The sequence below is a fragment of the Clupea harengus genome, chromosome 14 (genome assembly GCF_900700415.2).
Source record: "Clupea harengus chromosome 14, Ch_v2.0.2, whole genome shotgun sequence".
Classification (NCBI taxonomy): domain Eukaryota; kingdom Metazoa; phylum Chordata; class Actinopteri; order Clupeiformes; family Clupeidae; genus Clupea; species Clupea harengus.
In genome coordinates, this window is record NC_045165.1 from 25564849 (window position 1) to 25586579 (window position 21731).

The 21731-nt window shown below is 41.9% G+C and overlaps 2 protein-coding genes across 6 annotated transcripts; both read right to left on the reverse strand.

The window, feature by feature from the left end:
• Window positions 1-1033: 1033 nt before the first annotated feature.
• Window positions 1034-5151, reverse strand: dnajc5gb (DnaJ (Hsp40) homolog, subfamily C, member 5 gamma b). 4 transcript variants are annotated; one of them, XM_031579717.2, is made up of 7 exons: window positions 4547-5151; window positions 4029-4108; window positions 3820-3941; window positions 3496-3709; window positions 2830-3001; window positions 1953-2009; window positions 1034-1627 (listed from the first exon to the last, which is right to left on the reverse strand). In XM_031579717.2, the coding sequence occupies exons 3-7, from the start codon at window positions 3930-3932 to the stop codon at window positions 1458-1460; spliced, it is 726 nt and encodes a 241-aa protein (XP_031435577.1). In that variant the 5' UTR covers window positions 3933-3941; window positions 4029-4108; window positions 4547-5151; the 3' UTR covers window positions 1034-1457. The 4 variants fall into 4 exon arrangements, with proteins under 4 accessions (XP_031435577.1, XP_031435581.1, XP_031435579.1 ...); XM_031579721.2 differs by lacking the exon at window positions 4029-4108 and adding an exon at window positions 4151-4212; XM_031579719.2 differs by lacking the exon at window positions 4547-5151 and adding an exon at window positions 4411-4538.
• Window positions 5152-5244: 93 nt separating this feature from the next.
• LOC105895698 (transcriptional-regulating factor 1) lies at window positions 5245-21389 on the reverse strand. 2 transcript variants are annotated; one of them, XM_031579716.1, is made up of 16 exons: window positions 20391-21389; window positions 13423-14489; window positions 12633-13232; window positions 12477-12526; window positions 12228-12378; window positions 11770-11970; window positions 11104-11467; window positions 10775-10829; window positions 10546-10670; window positions 10042-10145; window positions 9850-9925; window positions 9198-9286; window positions 8859-8972; window positions 7926-8057; window positions 7119-7303; window positions 5245-6598 (listed from the first exon to the last, which is right to left on the reverse strand). In XM_031579716.1, exons 2-16 carry the CDS (start codon window positions 14119-14121, stop codon window positions 6334-6336), a joined length of 3210 nt encoding a protein of 1069 aa, XP_031435576.1. In that variant the 5' UTR covers window positions 14122-14489; window positions 20391-21389; the 3' UTR covers window positions 5245-6333. The 2 variants fall into 2 exon arrangements, with proteins under 2 accessions (XP_031435576.1, XP_031435575.1); XM_031579715.1 differs by having other exon boundaries at window positions 10531-10670.
• Between the last annotated feature and the right edge of the window lie 342 nt (window positions 21390-21731).

The following is a 21731-nucleotide window of genomic DNA, read 5'->3' on the forward strand; positions in this document are numbered from 1 at the left end:
TGCTTGCTTGGAAGTGAGAAACATCGACACAATAATCCTCAGCTAGATGACAGAAAGTTTGTATTAGGCTTAAGATGCTTATTTACACTAGACATCCATGAACAATTAGTCTGCTACTGAGTGAAAGCTAATCGAGATCACTAGCAAAGCATCGCTGGTGCATCCAAACATCTAGTCATCATAAACAATGGCAACAAACTGTTGTGTCAGGGATGCTACTCATGTGAAATGCTAATTAGGATTTACTGGAGAGAAGGGCTGAAGACCACAGAGCTGGATTGGTTTAGGATATTTGAGACAGGTGAACCCCCACACATAAACAGCGTTATCAAACAGCGGAATATGAAAAGAAAGCACTTTTCTTCTGACAAGCCTGATATTTTGGCTTCCATACATTTCTGTGACAATGACAGAGACTTACATGGATTGAATATATGACAGTGATGCATACAACTAGGACAAACAACTTCATCATCAATATCCTTCAAAATGGCATTTAATAGGAGTGAACATAAAACTCAGCCAAAACAGAGAGAAAAATAACATTATAGAATAGTGAGAATAAAACAGATAAATAGATATTGCTGATGTTTATTACATCGTGACGTGGCATTCTGCTTCTAATTTAAAAACAGACAAGAGACTTATTTTAAAGTCATATACTGTTTTCTTCTCAAGTTAAAAAAAAAACATTTCAAAGATGAGGTGAACATCGAACAGAGATATTTAAGTGCACTGGATATGTACTGCTGGCTTTGTTGTACCCTTATATTGTGTGTCATTGGGGTGTGAGAGGGAATGGTTACTACATAAGGACTTCAGTAGCAGTGGCTATTGCACTACTAAAGCAAAGCTTTCTTTGGTCTCAGTGAGCCACTTCAATTAGTGACGGATCATTCAAAAATAAGAAATAATCATCCCTGATTAAATGTAAACCTCATCAAATAAATCTTAATTTGTAAACAATACACAAAGCCATAAGGCACCCTGCCATTCATGTATTGACACAGTCTTAGCCTAAATCTAGTACATTAACCGCCGAAGCCTGCATTGTGTCAGGCGTTTCTTTGGAGGCTATGGCATCAATAACTACTTTCATTTAAATATTTGTTTACAAAAGAAATATCACAGAACATGTTATCACCAGGTCATTCCAGAATAATCTCATTTAGTCATTAGTTCAGTTAATCAAACACATTCATTTGCATTCCACTTTAGCAATACAAAAATACCATCTTGGAGCAGAGGAATTTCAAATGAATGTGCCTGATAGGCAAATGACTTTTCAAACCCTGCTTAATCTAGACTAGAATTTCAATCAAGCACATTTGCCACCACATCCTGCCACAACTAAAAGGCATGTGGCAGAGAGTCTCGCCTGTGTAATCCCCCTGTGTGGTCAGCCGAGAGCTCAGCGTGCGTCAGTCCTTCATCTGTACACGTGAGAGAGGGTGTGGTCAGTCACTTCTGACCAGATCCTCTGTGCTGGATGTGTTCAGAGCCTCTCCAGCCGACGGGTTAAACTGGGGGAAAGGGTCTGAGATGGGCTGCGCCACGATGGCTGTGGGACCCTCAGTAGAGTAGCCAGAGGGGAGAGGGCTCGGGTGGGCAGAGTTGCCAAAGAGATCTAGACAATAAACAGAGTAGTAGCAATTAGATATTGGACCACAACCGGATTCTGCTGGTTGACTTAAATGATAGAATAAGTCAAATATCTCACAATAAAATAACCAGCATTAACCACCCGGTTACCGTACAACTCGAGCCAGCGTGCTTAAGTGTCAAGACTCTAAAACCCTTGGGCTCTGTGTCCTACTTACACCCACTGTTTGAAAATCTTTCCATCAACAGCTTTTCATTTAATGATGAAGGGCTACCCATTGCACCATTAAAGCCTGATTCAAGGGCTGTAGCTGTAGCACTGCTTGGCTATGGATGCTTTGAAGTCTCACCTGAGCCTGCAGGAGCGCCTAAGGGAATGGGCTGACCCACAATCACCCCACCATCTCCTGTAGGATTTGAATGACTTGAATTAATTTGAGTGAATTTCCTGTGGCACTTGCTGTTTTCCAATACAAAATTAAATGTCAATGCTTCCATCAAAAATGCCAATGCTTCTATCAAAGCCTAAACTACAATAACATTGTGACCGTTATCAGTCCTGGTGTTAATCACATATACAACAAAGCAAGGTGCAGACCAAAGTCAATTAACAGATCTTCACAGATATTTTAATTAGGCTAGGGATGCTGCTAATGAGTACAGGACTAAATATTGAGGGTGTTTCTATCACCTCACAGTGAACACTGAAAAGATCAGGTTTGAACAAGCAGCCAGGATATGTACAACTAATGACTACATAGAATTTAAATCCAGGAGAGAAGAGAAAGCATTAACACATCTATTCCCACGAGATAGGCCTACGTGGAACATAACGTAGAATAGATTGCATCAAATTACAGCGCATTTCCTGTTTGACCACAACCATTATCTGTCTTTGTCATCACTTACACCAGCCTAAGGAATTTACTGACTGGTCACCAGATAATCTGGTGGATTAAGCTAAAATTGAGTCTCGAATATATATATAAATATAATGTTTACTAATATCATATTTTCTTCATCTGATTTGAGGTCTTTTGTCCTCTTCTCACTTGGTATTGTCTGTTTATTTCTTGTAACTTTACATTTATTTACTTATGGTCTATTTCTGTAAAGCTCTTTGTTGGCAGTTTGAATGAGTGGCATATTGTTCCTCTCATTTCAGTTCCACATGCTTGCCTGAGTCCAGCTCACCTGGCCTCGTCTGTGACCGCTCCCTTTGCTCACCTGAGTCAGGTTGGTTGGCCTCCTGCTCAGCTCTGATCTGGGCCTCCAATTCGGGGTCTAGGTGGAAGTAGTTCTCCTCTTCCTCCTCAGCACGCCCGCACTTCCCACAGCAGCAGCAGCAGCAGAAGCAGCAGCAGCAGCCGGTTAAGAGCATCCCAATCACCACTAGAGTCTGATCACACACACACACACACACACACACACATCAGCAAATGCATCAGGAATCAGGAAAAGTAGGCTACGCTAAAGGTGCATTCCTGGTTTGTTGAGTATGAGCACGGTATGCTATCTGTCAATAAACAGTTCTAGCACCATCCACAACATAAAATGTTGGAGGCTTAATCTGGGATTGAAGGGCATGTGCCGTTTAAATGAAAATGCACAAGTTTACTCTTTGCAATGTACTTTTGAACAACCAGAGCAGGCATGGTGCATTCTCCAACACAACCCTCATTCCTCAGAAAGCACAGAATCATAACCAACACAAAGCATCAGGTGCTGTTCTCTGGCTCACCCTCCACCCCCCACCCCCCCAGCTAGAGACACTGTATCTCAACCAATCAAGTGATCCAGGCACTATTGACCCATGATTAAAGGGCAAATTATGTTTTGAGAAAACAAATCAGTTTACACACACACACACACACACACAGCCTTGCTTCCCACCTTAAACCAGCATTTAGACATGAGGAAGTACAGGTTAACACTTTCTTCTCCAAACTGATCCGACACATAAAGACCCATGGAGCCATATTCATCGTAGATCTTCCTCTTGTTCTCATCGTTCAGGGTTGTGTTGGCATTGTTGATCTCTTTGAAGCGCTCAGCTGCCTCTGGGTTGTCTGGGTTCTTGTCTGGATGAAACCGAAGTGCAAGTTTTCTGCGAGGGACAAAATATTTCAGGATTTAGGACAGGGCATCCATCTTCATCTGACTTCTATATGTGTACAACATGATGACATGACATGTGGTGCCTTAAACCGTCATTACCTGTATGCTTTTTTAATGTCATCATCTGATGCTCCCTTTTGCACACCTAATATCTGATACAGACTCTCCCCAGCAGCGGATAACTTGCGTTGGGGTCGGTTTGGCTCCTCCATGATTTAGACCTAAACAACACAAATGAAATATGCATTATTAAAATGAAAATTAACAGGGGATAAAAACAATCACCATGCTCTAAAAATATGACTTACCTGCGTTGCATGGGAACACAGTTTAGCAAAGGCCTGTATCTAGGTGCCTACTGGCAACATGGAAGCAACATGGAAGTACCCTGGGGTAAAAACACAAAGCTAGAAATTAAAAACAAACTTACCTGGAAGTGGCTAGTGTCAGCGTTGTACCAAAATAACTATCATAGTTTTCCCGTAGACAGCACTGACACAGAACAAAGAGTATTAATTACGGCCTATACGATGTCGCACACATTGACCAAATAAGATTTGACAAGCGGCATCGGAGTTTCCGTGTATGCGCCAAAGAATCATAGCCTGTTCTACCCTTCCGCAATGGTCGTGACAGTGTCTTAATGAAATCTCCTGCTGAGTTCCAATACACAATAAATTAGATTCATACCGTAAAAGAGTAAGCGACAATTCCTGGAACAGGTGCTTGTGACTGGATATTCCTGTCTGTGTTCAACCAGCACTAAATACTACAGCAGCAGTGGCTGCGAAACGTCAGAAACGCATAGGCTAGTAAGGCTACATACCTGGTCAAAGTCCCAAGATTTGGACGCGGACAGGTCTAGCTGGTTTCTGTTTGATTCGGACTGTCTAACTTTTGAAATGTAAGACTTCCCCAGAGTAGTACAACAGTAATGTCACATAACTTCATACATATGTTCTTCGGAGAGAAAGCGAAAGCTTAATGTGGGAAGTTACTAAGGTCACGCTACATACGTATCCTACTACAGTACTACGGATAGTTGCTGTGCGCGAGATCTGTCGGTGTAAAAATCGATGTGAAAGGTGAGGTATGTGTGTTGTGCAATGTGATCACTGGCTTCCGCTAGCAAATCAACACATTTCAGCAACTTGCATGTGAAAATTTAGCACCACAGTAAACCTCAGTCAAATCAAATGGCTAGTTTTATCAATCTTCTTGAGGATTCTTCTATCAAAGAATGTCTAAATTCCATTAACTCAATTCGATTTTATCGCGATTACCGAATCAAAGTGCTCTATATAGCCTACCAAATAATCTCGTCATCTCCTGACACACCCATTGGAACATGCCTTTAGCGCTACTTTTTCTGTAATGGAAATATGCCAGTGCGAAAAAATATCCCTCTCCAGGAATTAGCCATGTCATCTTTCACAACTCTCAGAAAAGGTGAGATTTTTCTGGTCTCAAATTGGACAGAGACATAATTAGGAATTCATACGCTACTTACAATAACCACAAAACTTGAAAATAAGCCAGTTCAACTTTATTTAGAAAATAAAAAAATAAAACGACTGCATTTAACTTGGAAAAAGTAACTTGACAACAATTTAGGAAGTGAAAGGGCATTACACAACCAGACACGGACCCACAACCTGAATATATCCATGCCTTCACTTCACTTCACTTGAGAAAGTACTCCATCACCATCTAGTGGTTTTGTTGAAAAGTGCTTTTACCACTTTTCCAAATGATATTTTCATGATGTTAAAGGAGCCGTCCTTGACTCTTGCACAAGGTTGTTGATATTTGAGCTCAACAGCCAATCACACCTTCCCTTCTGTGCTACTAATGCAACGTATTGGAATTGTGTATGGCTCGGTCTGATCTACTTCGTTTTTTGAGCACACACACTGAACAGACAACTAGAGGAAAGTGACATTTGTTTAGGTGAATTCGACAAAAAGTGGGATGGATTATATCAGGTACTATACCTTTAAGGATCTTGATACAAATATCAAAGGTACAAATAACCTTACATTGTAACATTGGGTGCATGTGATAAGCTTTTCACTCAACACAATATTAAGGGAATAGCAAAGCTGTTTTTTTTAAATGCCACTGAAAAATACAGTTTACGGGTAAAGGAGGGTATCCAAAAAAAGTTTGATTGAGCATCCTTCAATGTTCTCAGAATTTGTATATGTGCATATCCAATTAGCCTCCAACCTATAAGAAGCAGAACATGTAGTTTAACCCAACTGAGGTCAGCATGTAAACCCACTGACATCTGAATTTCTGAATGTGCAAATATCTGGTTCATTATTAAGCTCATTCGCAGAAGACGTAATAAATGTGATGGAACCATCTTTGCCAAATCACTTACAATAAAGCATTTACACTGCAGTAACTATTAAGTCTGTACAAAAAGAAAGAACAAAGAAAATGTCCACTATAAATATGTAACCACTGTCAAGCTAATTGTTATTTCATCATTTTAGATAAGGATCCTCAGCCATTTCATGTCAAAGCCACTCTACTTTCACAGCTTCAGGTGCTCATAATCACCATGGAGACTCCATCACTGTTGTTTTCTCCCTTACATATAACTAATTAATTAGTATGTATCACACGCATGTTCAGGTGTTGACCCTCGTTCCTGTATGAGTCCACATCCTCAATCTGGGTACCCTGAGGTCCACTCATGTGATTGCTAGGTAACAGGAGCAGGTGAGGGGGGCTTCTGTACGGACTGGCAGGTGTCATTTCCAGGCTGTCCTCTGGGGGTCTCTGCACCGGGACTGGCCAGCACAGTGATGCCTCCTGCTGGCGATGAGTCTTCATGTGAGCATTGCGACTTTTGACCTTGAAAAAAACCCTAAAGTGAAAGAAATGGAATATATAAACCACATTACATTACAATGTTGTAGTGCTGTGCTACAGAAACAGATATGTATTACTCATGCAGCATGTTTCTTTAAAATAGGTATCTATGACAAAATGCAGCGCTGTTCTTCTTTAGTGTTAAGATGAAAGAGGTGAGCTGTAAACTAAATTATATAACTGTATTGTGATTGAACACATCAATGCTGGTGTTAATACTGACATAATTACCGAATAAAAAAAAGATAATGGCTCAAAAACACCATCTACTGGTTTAAATCAGCCCTTAGCCTTGCACAGCCAATGCTGATGTAGAGTCGACCGGTTGGTACACATCTACATCATGAAATGTATAGGTTGACGCCCTCTAATCATTTTCATTTGCTGATCGAGAGTCATCATTTACAAGACTTGTTTTGGACACATGTAGACTCGTCACTCATTAGACCTGTGAGGCATGACACATGACACATGAGTAGCAGCTTTTGAGGTTGACGTCATCTGTGTGAACATACTTCCCACACTCTCTGCAGGGGAAGGCAAGGGTGGTGTCGGTGTCTCCACTGGTGGTGCTGTGAGCAGGAGAGCTCTTCACCGAGGCTGGAGCAGGGTACTGGCCAGACTGGGGAAGACTCCTCTCTACTGGGGGTCTACAGCGCCGCCCTGCTGGACACAGGGTCTCTCCGTCCCCATCCAGGATCTGAGGAGAAAGATCACAGTTAATATGACTGTTAAGTGACAGGGCTTCATGAGTTGAGGAAACTACTAGAAACCTAATCCTCGGCCTGTGTGTCAATGAAAGGAGACAGAAACCAGATACTCAGGTTTAACTTAGATTCTTCCCTGTTGCAACTTGTCAGCACCACTTGCATTTTAAGTTGATGACTGTCATAAATGAAAACATGTTTTTCCAGATACTTCTGTGGAATGACAGCTGCTTAGCTTGAAGGAGCGTGACATAAGGTGCTTCTCACTGCAGCTAGTTTTACACATGTCAGAGATGAGTTGGTCTGCATCATCACTGCGTTTTATATTCAGTGCAGAGCAGCCTAATTCTCAGGTTTTTCGGGTGTGCTGAGCCATTTGAAACATTCTAGAATCTGAAGGCGTAGGTGACCTTTTGCCACGACACAGAGACAGAGAGAGAGAGAGAGAGAGAGAGAGAGAGAAAGAGAAAGAGAGAGGTGGAGAGAGAGAGAGCACTAAACAACTAACAGGAAGTGACTATGTGGTCCAGGAAGTCTCAGTCTTTACGGTTTGTAAGACATACGCTACAGCTGCCCTTCTTGTATGTATAACGTCAAAACTATACAGACACGCACAGAAATATTACTGAGCTCCTCATAGCCTAGGGATGCTGTCAGACTGTTGGAGCAGTCTGCAAAGTCAGTGGAGGTCTTCTTCTCCAGACCATTGGGCCTCAGCAGAGCCAGCCTGCACTCCTCCCAGTGAACCTACACATATAAACGATGAGTAATGAACAGTGAATAATACAACAATACACCTTGATACAGTATATTCATTAGTAGGCTATAGAGGTGTTGTGTACAAAAGAGAGAACCCCAAAACTGGACAAAAAACAGAAGAGATGAGATGAGTAGAGTATATTAAGCCTACCACTACGGGATATTGTGGCTCATACTTATCAGATCTCTGCATTTTCTTTTCAGTTCTTCCAGAGTGTAGAGCATGACTGTATGCTGTTCATGTATGACTTGCTATGTCCCTTCTCAAATACTACGTTTCTGCTCTTCCATTAGATTACAAGGGGGGTCCAGGACATCATTTTGGATGGCACTTCCCACAATAAAGTAGAATGTACATGGTTTTACTGGTGGCTGTAAAGTTTGGCCAGCACTCTGGTCTTTATTGTAAGCCAACAGGAAGTTCATCTGCTCTGGTGAGAAGGCCGCAGTGACTGCGAGACGGAGGTGTGATCTGTGGCTTTGAGTCGAAGCCAAGTTACTCATCGTTTTCAACCTTTGCGTTTCACTTCAGCGCACTCTTTCCATAACCCTACACGTCTGAAACCTCAGAAGCAGGTCACTCCAGCGCAGGCCAATGAAGACATAAAGACTGTGGGTGCAGATGTACAATACAGACCTCTACACTCACTTACAATATGTGGCTGCCCGTGCAACAAGCAGTTATATAGTGTGAAAAGGCATTGAAACGGGTCTGAGTGGGTCTGAAACTGGTGTGAAATGAATCGGAACTGGTCTCAAAACAGAGGTGTGTGTAAATGCCCAACTAACCTCGTTCTCTGCCATAGGGGTAGTAAGACCGACGTTAAGGCGCTTTCCGGCACGAGATCTCCGCTTCCATGTGTAGTAGAACTCCACGCACTGAGCTATGGTCTTTGTCTGCACCTGCCCAAGAGCACAACACTCGCACTGACTCAATTTTGAAAAAAATATTATATATATATAGATAAATAAATTATAAATTCACTAAATGTATCTATAAATACTTCTTCTGTAAATGTTTACAATCAAAAAAGGAATACACCTACATCATATTCACTGTACTCAACAAATAATATAATTATTAACAATAGAGTGAGGGGATTTCTGTTTGCGTAATGGGACAGATACCATTTTCTGCACCAGGAAGAAGTCTTTGTGGTGTTTGTCCAGAGCCTTGTTGAGCTGCCTCCTTTCCTGCATCGTCCATTTATCTGAACCTAAACAGAACGGTTGAGACACAACAAAAGAAACGCAGAGTGCTGTTATATTTTGTTGTAATAACGGAAAATGTGCTGTTAAGAGTGACACTATGTAGGCCTCTTTCTGCTTTTGGGGGTATATTATTATTGTAACTACTTTTTATAACATAAAAGGTCAAATCATAAGACCAGCTTAATGGCACAGTAAAAACAGCTTCACAGCCTGGCAGTTGTCAGGTCAGCTAGCTTTTATTGGTGCCAGCTTTGTGTTTGCAAGGCAAGGCTATTGATTGTTAGCTGGTAAGCTCACTGTTTACACCAAAACTCTTTACTGACACTTTCAGATGATGACTTATTAAGCAGACATGAATCCTGAAACCAAAAATATTGGGTGTCATTGTTTAACAATACATGAAATGCCAGCCTCTGTGCACATACATGGTTCAACTGGTCGTCAAACACACCCAACCACTTTCAGCGCCGGCACATTTGACAGTGACCTGGTGCAGTAGCACATGCACACGTCATGCTTAACAGTGATGCAAGCCATGGCCTCCAGGCAAGGAAGGCCAGCCACGTACCTGTGTAATGGTAGTCAGCAAGAGGCTGTGACACAGCTCTCGTCAGATCCAACATCAGAAGCTTCTCCAAGGTTACCTGGGAGATTGTTTGGGGGGGGACGGGGGGAGTAAACATACATGAGGGTTTGACCGTTTTGAGGAACCAGAAGTGCTAAGTAATGTGAAACTGGGAGTGATGGATAGTAGTCTGACCATGACGTCTCCTCTGCACTGGAACAGGCAGTGAAGGGCCAGCTCTGTGTTGGTTCCTCCCCCAGGCAGGACACTGCAGCAGGAGAGCCTCAGCAAGTTGTCCACTGAGACCACAGAATGAGTGAAAGATAAGACACTGTCACAAAATAGTATACAGCAATATTATCCCATGGACGCCACTCTTTATAATATATTTATGTAACCTCATAATTAGCCTGACAACCACAACTACGAAAGATGTGAGTATCTTCTGTTGAACAGCTTTATAGCAGTGTTCAATCATATACAATACATTTCATCAATACAGTACATTTCATTAGATACATCTCTGTATCTAATTTTAATTTAAATTTTAAAATGTTTTACTTTTATCTGCTCATTTGTAAAGCACTTGCCCTGCCTTGCCTTGCTAACATACGTAAATCTCAAGGAGAAGAAATCTATGCATACATACACATGTAAATCTATAATCCTTGAAGTGGAGGATACCTTTCTGCTGCTCACCGGGGACATCCAGGTTATTCCAAGAGGACCACACCAGAGTGGTGTTGTCAGGGTCCTTGGTCACTTCTGTCCGGCTGAGCAAATTTGGGATTTTTGCTTGAAAACAATCTCCAATGTTGATACGTCTGTAAAAATGAGGCATAAAACTATAAAATACTACTTACTTTTTCAGTGTACCCACTGAAAATGGTCTTTAAGTAAAGATCACAAGAGGGCACGTGGTGCTTACGGATCAATACGGATGGGTGTCCCTTGGCCTGGAGTTTCATTACGAACGTTCCAATCTTCATCATGTCATTGTGAAAAGCATAGTCTGTATTACAACACTATTCAGTACTCTTTGGGATCATAGTCTGTATTACAACACTATTCAGTACTCTTTGGGATCAGCAATACAGAATCAGCAACTTTGCAACTCTGAACGCTCTTGATTTAAGCTGGTTTCCTATTTTGTAATGTAATAACTCCACCAGGTATCTAGACTCAGGATGGTAATCATCAGACAGTAAACTCCGGGTCCCCAAAATGGAGCCCAAAGTGAGAGTCCAGTTAAGTTACCATTCAGTGATGGATGTTCACCAGTCTTGCAGAGTTGCACTCGGGTAGCGAACACGGCCACTGGGCTCTGGCCGTCTACCCCACACACGCTGCTGAAGAGGCCAGAGCCAGGGCGGATGGGGCTCAGCATCGGCGGCGGGGTGTAGGGAACGTCCCCCTCGTATCCCGGGGAGCGAAGCTGACTCCGGAACAGGACCGCTCCTCTGGCCACAGGGAAGGGACTTGGGGAGGGGATGAAGAGTGGCAGAAGGCGGTGGTGGACCCTCTTCCTCTCGGGCCTCGATTCCAAAGAGTCGTCTTCCTCACAGGAGTCCCTCTGAGACTCAGAGGCAGGGATGTGAAGCGGAGGGAGATGGGTGGAGGTCTGGAATGGTTTAGCACCAGTAGTGGATTGAGCTATAAACTTCCGTGATACTGTATACACAGTATCTGTATACACATAGGGTACACCTGATAGACTGTATAATGACATGTATTAAATTACTGAATTGACATGACAGACCTTTGCCATGTGGGTGTGGAAATACTAAAACATAAAGACGCAACTGTGGCAAAATCAAAGTTTGCAGAAAATAATGTAGGTGGGCAGCAACATTAAAATAAAAATAGCACAAGGTGCATAAACAACCCAAATGTCACTCCTGGTTTAAGACTGGTGTTACTTACGTATGGAGACATGGGCTGTTGGCTACACACAGCACGTGGGTAAAGTGAAGCCAGGTCCTCTGGGTCTCCGCTCATCTCAGGGATCTGAGGTGTGGAAGAGAACCTGACAGGCGCAGATGGAGGCTTGACGGGCACAGACACCGGCATGACCATTGGAACAGAGGAATTCACCTCAGGAGGGAGTTCTTGGGGCTCCTCTTTCTGTGTGTTATAAAAATAGAACAGACAGAAAATACTAGAATAGAATAGACCATGACGTACGGGAAATGGGGGGCCGCTTGCAACTAAAGATAAAATCATCACAATCATTTTCATTGGTCTGTGTACACCAAAGGGGGGGTCAAAGCCATGGCCCTGTGCTTACTAGACACATTCTCCAATACCTAAACTACAGCAGTTACATCACAATTTTCCGTTTGTTGTTTATGAGGTCTAGAGTAAATGCTTATTCTGGTCACCATCGCCATTCTTGTTGCTGGCTGTGTTTTGAAGCCCCCGTGGGAGCGCATGTGGCCGTTTAGTGCTGGCAAACTCTTGAACTCTCGCTGACACACCAAGCACTTCAGTTTGGCGCCGGACGCTTTCTTCTGGGTCGTCTCTACACAAGGCCTGGCACCAGAGAATGATGTTACAACATTGTTTTGACAGTGCTATTTTCATGTCATTTCATCACACACTGTAAAATAGTGTAAAGTGATGGATCATACATGCAGTGTGGTGAGACAGGATCTTGCTGGAAACCTGTTCCTCCAACGATCTGAAAAACAAACAAACAAACAAATGGCTGACAGCTCATTCATCATATAGCACAAACAATATTATTGTATGTTATGGAGTATCCAGACTGTGTTAGCCTACTCTACCTGGGGCCACTGCATGGTAGTTGAAGACTGGGACTGCTGTAGTTTCTTCCTGCCAGTGACGGGATGGTGAAGAGGCAGGCAACAGTGACTGGAGTCCCTCTGAGATGAGTTGTAGTCCACACAAGTGACCCTGTCAAAAGGGTTGTTACAGAGTCCCTGTATGGTGGGAGAGTTCAAACTCCCAGAGTTCTGTCTGTCAAGCCCATGGTGCTTGGAGCTCAGAGAGTGATGCGAGTCCACTAGAACCTGAGCTTGTGGTGGCTGGTAGCTGTTGTGATGAGGAGGTAAGTGCAGATAAGACTGGCTCTCTTGGAAGGGTGAGGATGGTTGATGTGTGGTGCTCGGATAGGAGATCTGCTGCTCTAAACCCTTGCAGTTCTGCCCATAGTAGAAAGGCAGAGGCTGGGGGGAGGGAGGTGGGGGGTGAGAGTCCTGGACCTCCCTCTCATTGGGCTGAAAGTATGATCCTTGAAGCTGCGGGTGGTGTGACTGATGGTGTTGTGGGAGGGACAGGAAGCGAGGTCTGGGGTGTCCCTGGCTGGAATGCTGAGGGTGGTGCTGGCTCTGGTACACCTGCTGGGCATCAGTCACATGCCCTGCCTCAAAGGAGAAATGAAACACAGCACACTGTTTTTCAAACACATTTAAACACTGGTCAGTTTAACGCTAAAACAAATAGGTTACCAGTTGGTTATTTTACAACAGCTTTACAGTTTAAGTCTAACGCTTAGGCTAAGTGAAGACAGACTGATGAATGACAGGCATATCAATACTTCTACTGATGGGGCACCTGTTGCTGTGGCTGGTAGCCATACTGGCTCGGTGGCCGTTCAAGAAGTGGGCTGGTGATCTGGTCCCCAGGCTGGTGACTCTGTGGAGGTTGGCCATGGCTCATCTGCAGTTGGTTGAAGCGTTGTGTTGACTGGCTGTACAGTGCGTGGTCGATGGGCGACCCAGCCTGGGGTGACAGCAACATGGGGCTGTCCTCCATACCGTTGGGGCTGCCGTTATCTGTGCTGAGGCTGTTGCTTCGCAGAAGACCAAGGTTTTGGTTGGGGAATGCTTGGTTGAAAGGGTCCAGTCTCTGTAGGGCGCCCCCATATGGTTTGGAAGACATCTCGGAGTTCATAAGTGAAACGGGAGCATATGGATACATCCTTTGATGTTGGATGACTTGGTTACTGGTGTCTTTCCTGTCATTCTGAGCAGATGACATCCATGGGTTGGAGGTGGTTCTACTCAGGTGATTATTGAACCAAGCCCCTCCAGGTTTGGGCATTTCTACTAGGGGTGAAAGGTCATTGCAAGGGGTGATGGGGGATTTGAGGGCATCCTGAGCAAAGTGTGGAGATGCTGGAGAGTTATGCAGGGCGCTGAGGGTCGAGGGCCCATAGCTAAGGCCTGGGAATAGGGCATTATGACTGGGCATATAGCCTTCATCTGCGCCATTGGTCATATGACAGATCTCAAAAAGCTGTTGATCTGTCATCGTCAATCTTTGCTTAATGCTGCTTAATCTCCTCTGAATGGCTATATGTAATGTGATGTTCTACAAAGTCCCAGCATGTCCCTGTATGTTGTTCAAAGATCAATCAAATAATCAAAGATCAGTCATTACAAAATGATGATGAATAGTTTGTTTTCTATGAGTAAAAGCATCAAAATGAAAGGTAAAGAAAGCTCACAAAAAGTTACAAAACCAGGCTCTGCTGAGATATGTTTTTAACACAATGACCAGTCTTTCCAGATTCAAGATAATAAAAAATCAACTCTAGTAGAAATGAACGTCCACATTTGACTCTGCATCTCCTCCTCAGAATCATAGTCCTCGGCTCAGCAGCTGACCCCACAGTAACTCTGCAAAAGAGTGAAAATTAATTGTAATTGGCGGTCAGACATTGTACAGTATATAACAGGACTGTAATGTTAACACAGTTTGATACTGTGCTCAATGATCACACCTCCTTCATCTCTCTTTGTAAGAATGTCTAAGGAATGCCCACCACAGCACAGAATGACAACATACTGTACACCACTCAGAGGTTTCCTCTTACCAAACTCAACAACCTGTGCCACCTGATAACTTCCTGTCTCATGACAACTGAAATTTGGCAGTTGGATTGTGATGCAGACAAAACCTATAGTGACCGATTACCCTTCAATGAGAAACTTTCAACAATACTTAGACCTTGCCATAAATGTTGATTTAAAAGTTGTACTGTTTGTCATCTCTGTGTAAGAGGTAATGTAAGATTAGATCTCTCTTAGATCTACTTATTTAAGAAACATTTATTTTGGCATAATGGCATAATGATCAAAGCGTGATCAACAACATATATAAGCATATAAATCTCAAATTTGAGCTTTTCTTGTGTCACCCTCACATCATACCTTCTCAATAAGCTGATGCTAAGGTACAAGGCCATCCTTTTAAAACCCAGAACATGTCAGACACAGTTGTGCACAAAAAGCTGGATAAGGTCTCCAGCATTGGCCGCAACTAACCATTTGGAACTAGAATATTACCCTGTGGGTACGCTCTTAGGACGTTAGAAATAGCAATAGCAATATTAACATCACAGCTGGAAAACATGTTGAAAGTTGTTAAGAAGACAAGTGAGTACAGGATTCACACTTTCTAGGAATAGCTGTAATAACTGAATAAAGCTGAAACAAGCTGAATGCAGGAGAAACACACACATACACACATTTAAAACCACAAGCCAGAAATGATCTTTGAATTTGGCAATGTCAGTGACTACAGGGAAGTGAGCGGAACCTGCTGAGTAAGGAATGTGGGTGACTTCTTCTTTTTGTGTTTTCTATTTGTGGGGAGACTGGTGGGGTTCAGGGAAGTTCAGGAAATGTAGTCATCTCTCTCTCTCTCTCTCTCTCTCTCTCTCTCTCTCTCGATACTCTGAGACTTCCTGAGCCAAACCACAGGCCAGTTCTCGATCTATCACCATTAGTTACAAGAAACCTATAAACCGCACCTGGCTGTAGTTTACATTTATACATTTACATGTTTGTTTATCATAACTCTTTTTTCAACTCAACATACTACCCAGGTAATGTAAAACTGAAATGTAGATTGTCTGGTAAAGACCTAAAAACAAGAATATATTTAGCAGCCAGTAAGCCATTACATATACTATATGTATAGCCATTTTCAGCCAAACATTCATCTTACTTTCTAACCACTTTGAGACAATTCTACAAGCTATTATATACTACAGCACCATCTAACAGTTCAAGAAATTGCACAATTGGCAGCTTAAAGTACAGACAGGAATAGAAAAAAGAACTAACAACTATCTCCGCCAACAGGAGTGAAGGGTTAGAGTGATATGTGTGTTTTTTCACAATTTCCTAACCACAGTCTCCGAGGCTAATCATCTCTGGCATTTGCCCCCTCAGAGTGACACTTCACATGCGTATACATGCATATTCACAGGCCTGATTGTTATCGCCTTGCCTTAGTCACGGACCTATCAGATCAAACATGGACAGGAACAGAGAAAGCCAAAACTCTCTCAGACTGTTGAAGACACACACACACACACACACACACACACACACACACACACACACACACACACACACACACACACACACACACACACACACACACACACACACACACACACACACACACAAACACAGGGTGGCTCAGTAAGATCAGTTTTACATTACAATGATTAAAATCAATAATGAAATAGGGCACAGGCAAATAATGCGCACCCTCTAAGCTAATGTTGAATTTCGAAAAAGCTATGGAGTACCAACCTATTTTATGTTCATCCTTTACAGTCATTTTTTTCTGCAGGTTTCACAAATACTTATTTCACACATAGTCACACATATATATCCTGGTATGAATGGGCTCTCTGGTCAAACGCACTGTCCTAAGTATCAGTTAGACTGGCTTGCAAAAGAAGAACTGACTTTGACTTCCATAATGTCAACAATTCTTGTGCTCACTCACTCGCTTCAAATAGTTTTGCTCCAATGTTATTCGAATGCAAGATGCAAACAGAAAGACACACATAAAGATACATACAAACTTCACTGTCGCTGTTCATTGTCTCTCAACACGATCATGTTATGGGGTAGGCACAACAACCAAGATACTTCCTGAGTCTGTGTTAGCCTGCACAACGTGGATATGTGCACCAATCATTTGAACACATATACAATCATTTTTTAAACACTGAACACGTATACAATGTGTTTTGTTTCTCATGCCTATGGATACCACAGAGTTTCTTTTCTGTGAATTGAGCTGTCAGATTAGTCAGATGTTTCATCAGTTTGCCGTGTCATTAAACTTGCACAATTTCTTATTTTCTTTATGTGTTCAGAGCCATCTCGTGCCCTCCATCTGTGGTCAGGTTGCCCAACCCCAGCCATGAGGGAGGAAAAGAGACTCGGTGACCTTACAAAGCCCACTACACAATTGCTTGGTGTCTCTCACATTGCTTGCCACAGTGGGAACTAAAAGTTTCAGAATATATTTTTTTTTCTATTTTGGTTTGTGTTAGAGCTTACTTAAGGTTGTACACCATTTTGTGAAGCTATACCAAAGCCATTGGTCTTGAGATAGAAGATAATGATCTTTATGATTTTGACAGGAAATTAAAACTTGAAATGAATGTCAGCACATGTTTGCAATACATATTCAACAAGTGTTGAGGGGAGAACCTAAATTGTTGAACAAGTGATAATCGCATGAAAACATCCTGTTGTTTCTTAGCTGATTGTATGATGGCACCTGCCTTGTGTACGTTTTGTGTCAATGAGAGAGAGAGGAGGTTCTGCATGTCTAGAGTTAAAATGATGTGATTATTTCTTACAGTGTTAAGTCTTTTGAAATCCGCTCATTACCATATGTGCGTCAAAATTCTTATTTTGCCAAACTTCATGCAAAACCAAGATAGAAGACAACAAATTCATGACCATGGCTGACTGATAACGGAATGATTCATTTTTCTTTTCTATGATTCGGTACTCGATTGATATTGGTGATGCTTTCAAATGTATGCCTTTATTTAAGAAATCACTCAGCATGACCAACCCCATCACAAGTTCTGCATTTATAAAGCATAAACTATGCTAACAAATTAGGAACCAAGAACCTGCCGAAACACAGGAGTGTGTGACTTGGTCTTTAACCGAAACACAGGAGTGTGTGACTTGGTCTTTAACCGAAACACAGGAGTGTGTGACTTGGTCTTTAACCGAAACACAGGAGTGTGTGACTTGGTCTTTAACTGAAACACAGGAGTGTGTGACTTGGTCTTTAACTGAAACACAGGAGTGTGTGACTTGGTCTTTAACCGAAACACAGGAGTGTGTGCTTTGGTCATTAACTGTATTCCATCTCAGTGGTTTTGCTTCGGCTGCAAAATGTCCCATAACAACATAGCTGACGTACTTTCCGGTTCATATCTTTTCTTGCAATATATATATTGTGCATGAGTATGAGTGTGTAAAATGTAAGTGTAACTCACATGTAAGATTAGCATGAAGCAACATAAGTTGGAACATTTTTAAAGTTGTTGCCAGGTTGTAATTTCTATTACATTAGTAAGTAATAGTAACATTTTGGAAGCAAGGTAATAAAGTTTAGTCATAGCTTCATTAATCATCACGCTTGTAAACACAAAACAGCCTGAGTATACCAGAGAAGGTTTTGCAGCAGAGTTTGTCATTTTTTTCTATCAATAGTAACATTTTCTGGGGTGGTGATTGTGTATTGTTATTAACTAATCTACCTAGCGGAATCTAGTGATTCAACAAAGAACAAACATGAGATGTCCAGTAAATGTTAGTTCATGGATCCTTCTTGTTATCATCAAAGTTTTTTTTTCAGATTATGGTTAAAACTTGTTTGGGAGGGTCTACCTAGAACTGTTATCAAAAGAATTGAATGATCAACCCTGAGTTGACTGTAGTTGTGTTTGACTGCCATATACCACATTAACATTACTTCCCACAGACCTTTAAACACAGTTTTGCAGCTGTGCTGTTTTGCCTGTGGTAAATAGGCATCTTAATTCATTGATTTTAAACTTCTAAATGGAACAATACCTTGTCCTGACAGCCTGATAAATATTTCTAAAGCACTAAATAACAATAAATTGCATGACTGAGCTTCCTTCACATTTTTTTTGCAGTTGACATACCCTGTGTCCACCCTCTCCCTGTCTGTGATGTCTCAGTATTTATCAACGCACCAGAGTAAACTTAAAGGTCAGCATTTTTGTTGTGAAAAACTAAGTGTGAAATGCTTCCAGACCTACATATATCTGAGGAATGATAGTTGAGAATTGTTTGTGTGTCTTCTGTGCATGTTGATTTGTTTGAGGTGTTGTATGCATATTAGAGGGCCTAGAAATATAAATTATAATATAATATAATGTAATCTAAATAAATACATACAAAGGGCTGAAACAGAGAAAGAAAAGTGTGTAAAGTGCACAGTAATATTGGGGAACGCTGTTTATTCATCCACAGTTCACAAGCATTCTCACTTTTAGTCAGCAAAAACTGTACTTTTAACATTTATCCAGAGGTTTAAATTGATAATTGATCCAGTTCGTGGATATAAGAATTAAAGCAGGAGTCTGCTATTCCAATCCAATATACTTTCATCTAATTGAGTGAACTGCTCCTCACAGTCCTCTAGCTGTCTACCCTGTGTGTGCGCTCAGAACAAATCTGGTGTTTGTACAACCTCTGTAAATGGGAAACTATCAAAGTGGCTCGGACAACATACATCAACATCCTTTTGCCAGAATTGCAGACTGTCCCTTTCCACTTTCCATCCTACTGACACCTCTAGTGCCACTCTGTGGTATTCCCTCTTCTGAGCGTCTCCATGCACGCCATCATTACATCCCTGTCTCAAGCTGTTTACAGGATCGACACCACTGCGTTCACAGAGAGAATTAGCCAACACTGACCGTTACCATTTCACATCACACCATAAATGCCACAGATCTTATCCACTGTGCACAAGCTAACTGTTTGCTTCAGCCTTGGAAGCAGCAGGGCTACTCTTCAGCTATGCCTCATGACAGTAACGCGCCAAACTCCCGCGGATGGACCCAACGCACCAGGGCTACTGGCATTTGAAAGCGTTATTAATGGGAACATGTTTTTCTTTTTTCTTTCCTTTTTAGAAAGCCTATTATCTTTCAGTAAGAGACTTGTGGTAATACTTGAAAATGTTAGACAGTAAACATAGGCCCATCTTAAATCTAACTTACAAAGCAAGAAGAAAGTGGTATTTATAATTAAAGATACATATGCCATGTAGGAATGAAAGTGAAGGACATCTACAAAAGACCATTCTTCAGAGAGAACTGGACCATACATATCAATTCAATAACAATGTACACATATTTAGGCTTTTTACAGGGAGGACTTGGGATACACTCCATGAGATGAACCATGAGTGCATAAAAGGTGCAGTTTCAGACATATATGGTTCGTTCATGTCTTCATTCATATAAAAGAAATACACTTTACAGAATTGCATATTTCAAATATCTTCAGAGAAAGTCAGCTCTTTGCTTTTCAGGCAGCCATTAAGCCAATAAGAAGGAAATGAGTGGAGACAGTTGGGTCCGGCTACTATAATTCAAAGATGGCTATACGCTCTTATAGTTCATCATGTCTTGATCACTATGTAACACTGTTATTCAAAACATTTACTCGAATTGTAACCATACAGAATTCGGAATTTCCACTTACCTCTGAGGTGTCTACTGAGCGTAAGCGCAAGGCTTTGGGAGCTTGACTGTGCTGGTCATTTCAACTTGTGAAAGGCAATGACCCGCGTTATTGCTGACCACACTTGAGTTTGACTGAGTCTCTCTACAGCTCTACTGATGCTGTGACTGTCCCCCTGCTGGTTAATGCGACACTAAAGAGTCGACAACTGTGGCTTGTTAGTTATGCATCCGCATACAAATGTAGAATTGATAGATTCCTCCAGTTTTAATTCTCATGCATGCAGTTTGAACCAAGTTACAATTGCGAACCATCGGGTAGGCCTATAATACAAAGGTATGAAAACCCATATTCCGTAGCGTTGGCCTATAATGGCTTGGTGATTCGATAATTTAAAAGTTTGGTTAGTATTATTCCGCACAGAGATATGTTAGCCTCGACTTTTCTGAGCAGGAAGTTAATTGTAGCCTACGCTCCTCTCCCCGTGCACCCGCTCAGACACACAGTTGCCATAGCCTTGCGCAGTGCCGACCTGGTGCTGCTGTTTTGGATGGTCTTTATCTTCAGAGGTTGATAGGCTAGAATGTTTCACAGTTCAGAAGTCCTGAAAGTTTTAGCAAAGAAAACTTGGCTTCTCTGCTCTGTGACACCTGTCAAAAGCATAAAGGCATCCCCCAGAAGATACGACATACGACAGCGCTCCCTGCTGACTACAGAATGAAATCATTAACATGACGATAATGAGAGCATTTTACCTCTGTTTATTCTCGGAACGTCTTGATAATCGCGTATTATGAAATGTGTTATCACTGCAAGTAAAATGTCACTTTCTCTTCAAACCGAAATACAACAAAAGAGGGTGATGTCCAGATGTATTAGGGTGCAGTTTAGAAGTTTTAGTTTGTATAGGTGCCCAGGCCCCTGCTGAGACTGGTGGGGCCTTTAAATGGGCTGTAAAATGACTAGCAAGACGTTTTGTGTACAGTGGCAACTATTTAGTGTGAATGAATTAAAAACTATGGTGGGGTAAAGGGAAAGGAGCTTACATAACGTAGTCTATGTATTATACGTATAACTGTGAAGTAATACACTTTAAAGTAATAACAAGACCATAGCCTGCGTAAAGAAAATAATTAATAGCAATAATGTTAGGGGTTGACTATGCACACGAATGTGCACGTTGTGAGGAGTTAGGGGGACACAGATGGAAAGGAACAAGTGTGTTATTGTTCTAGACCTGCCTGACACAAACCTTTTTGATTTTGAAAATGTTTTACACATGTGCATTTACATGGATGAGCTACGTCTCACTCTTCTTAGTTTATGAGTGGTGTGGAGGTGGTGATTTCGGTTCCATTTCAC

Bases quoted from the DNA above. Each gene is read 5' to 3' on its own strand.
- dnajc5gb (XM_031579717.2), bottom strand. From the start codon at position 3,932: ATGGAGGAGCCAAACCGACCCCAACGCAAGTTATCCGCTGCTGGGGAG. The intron at 3,710-3,819 runs GTAATGACGGTT...TGTCCCTCGCAG, and splicing joins GACATTAAAAAAGCATACAG to AAAACTTGCACTTCGGTTTC. The intron at 2,010-2,829 runs GTGAGCAAAGGG...CAAATCCTACAG, and splicing joins GGCCAACCAACCTGACTCAG to GAGATGGTGGGGTGATTGTG.
- LOC105895698 (XM_031579715.1), bottom strand. From the start codon at position 14,121: ATGACAGATCAACAGCTTTTTGAGATCTGTCATATGACCAATGGCGCA. The intron at 11,468-11,769 runs GTAAGTAACACC...AAACCATTCCAG, and splicing joins AACAGCCCATGTCTCCATAC to ACCTCCACCCATCTCCCTCC. The intron at 10,146-10,530 runs GTATCCTCCACT...CTGTGGTCTCAG, and splicing joins CCCCGGTGAGCAGCAGAAAG to TGGACAACTTGCTGAGGCTC.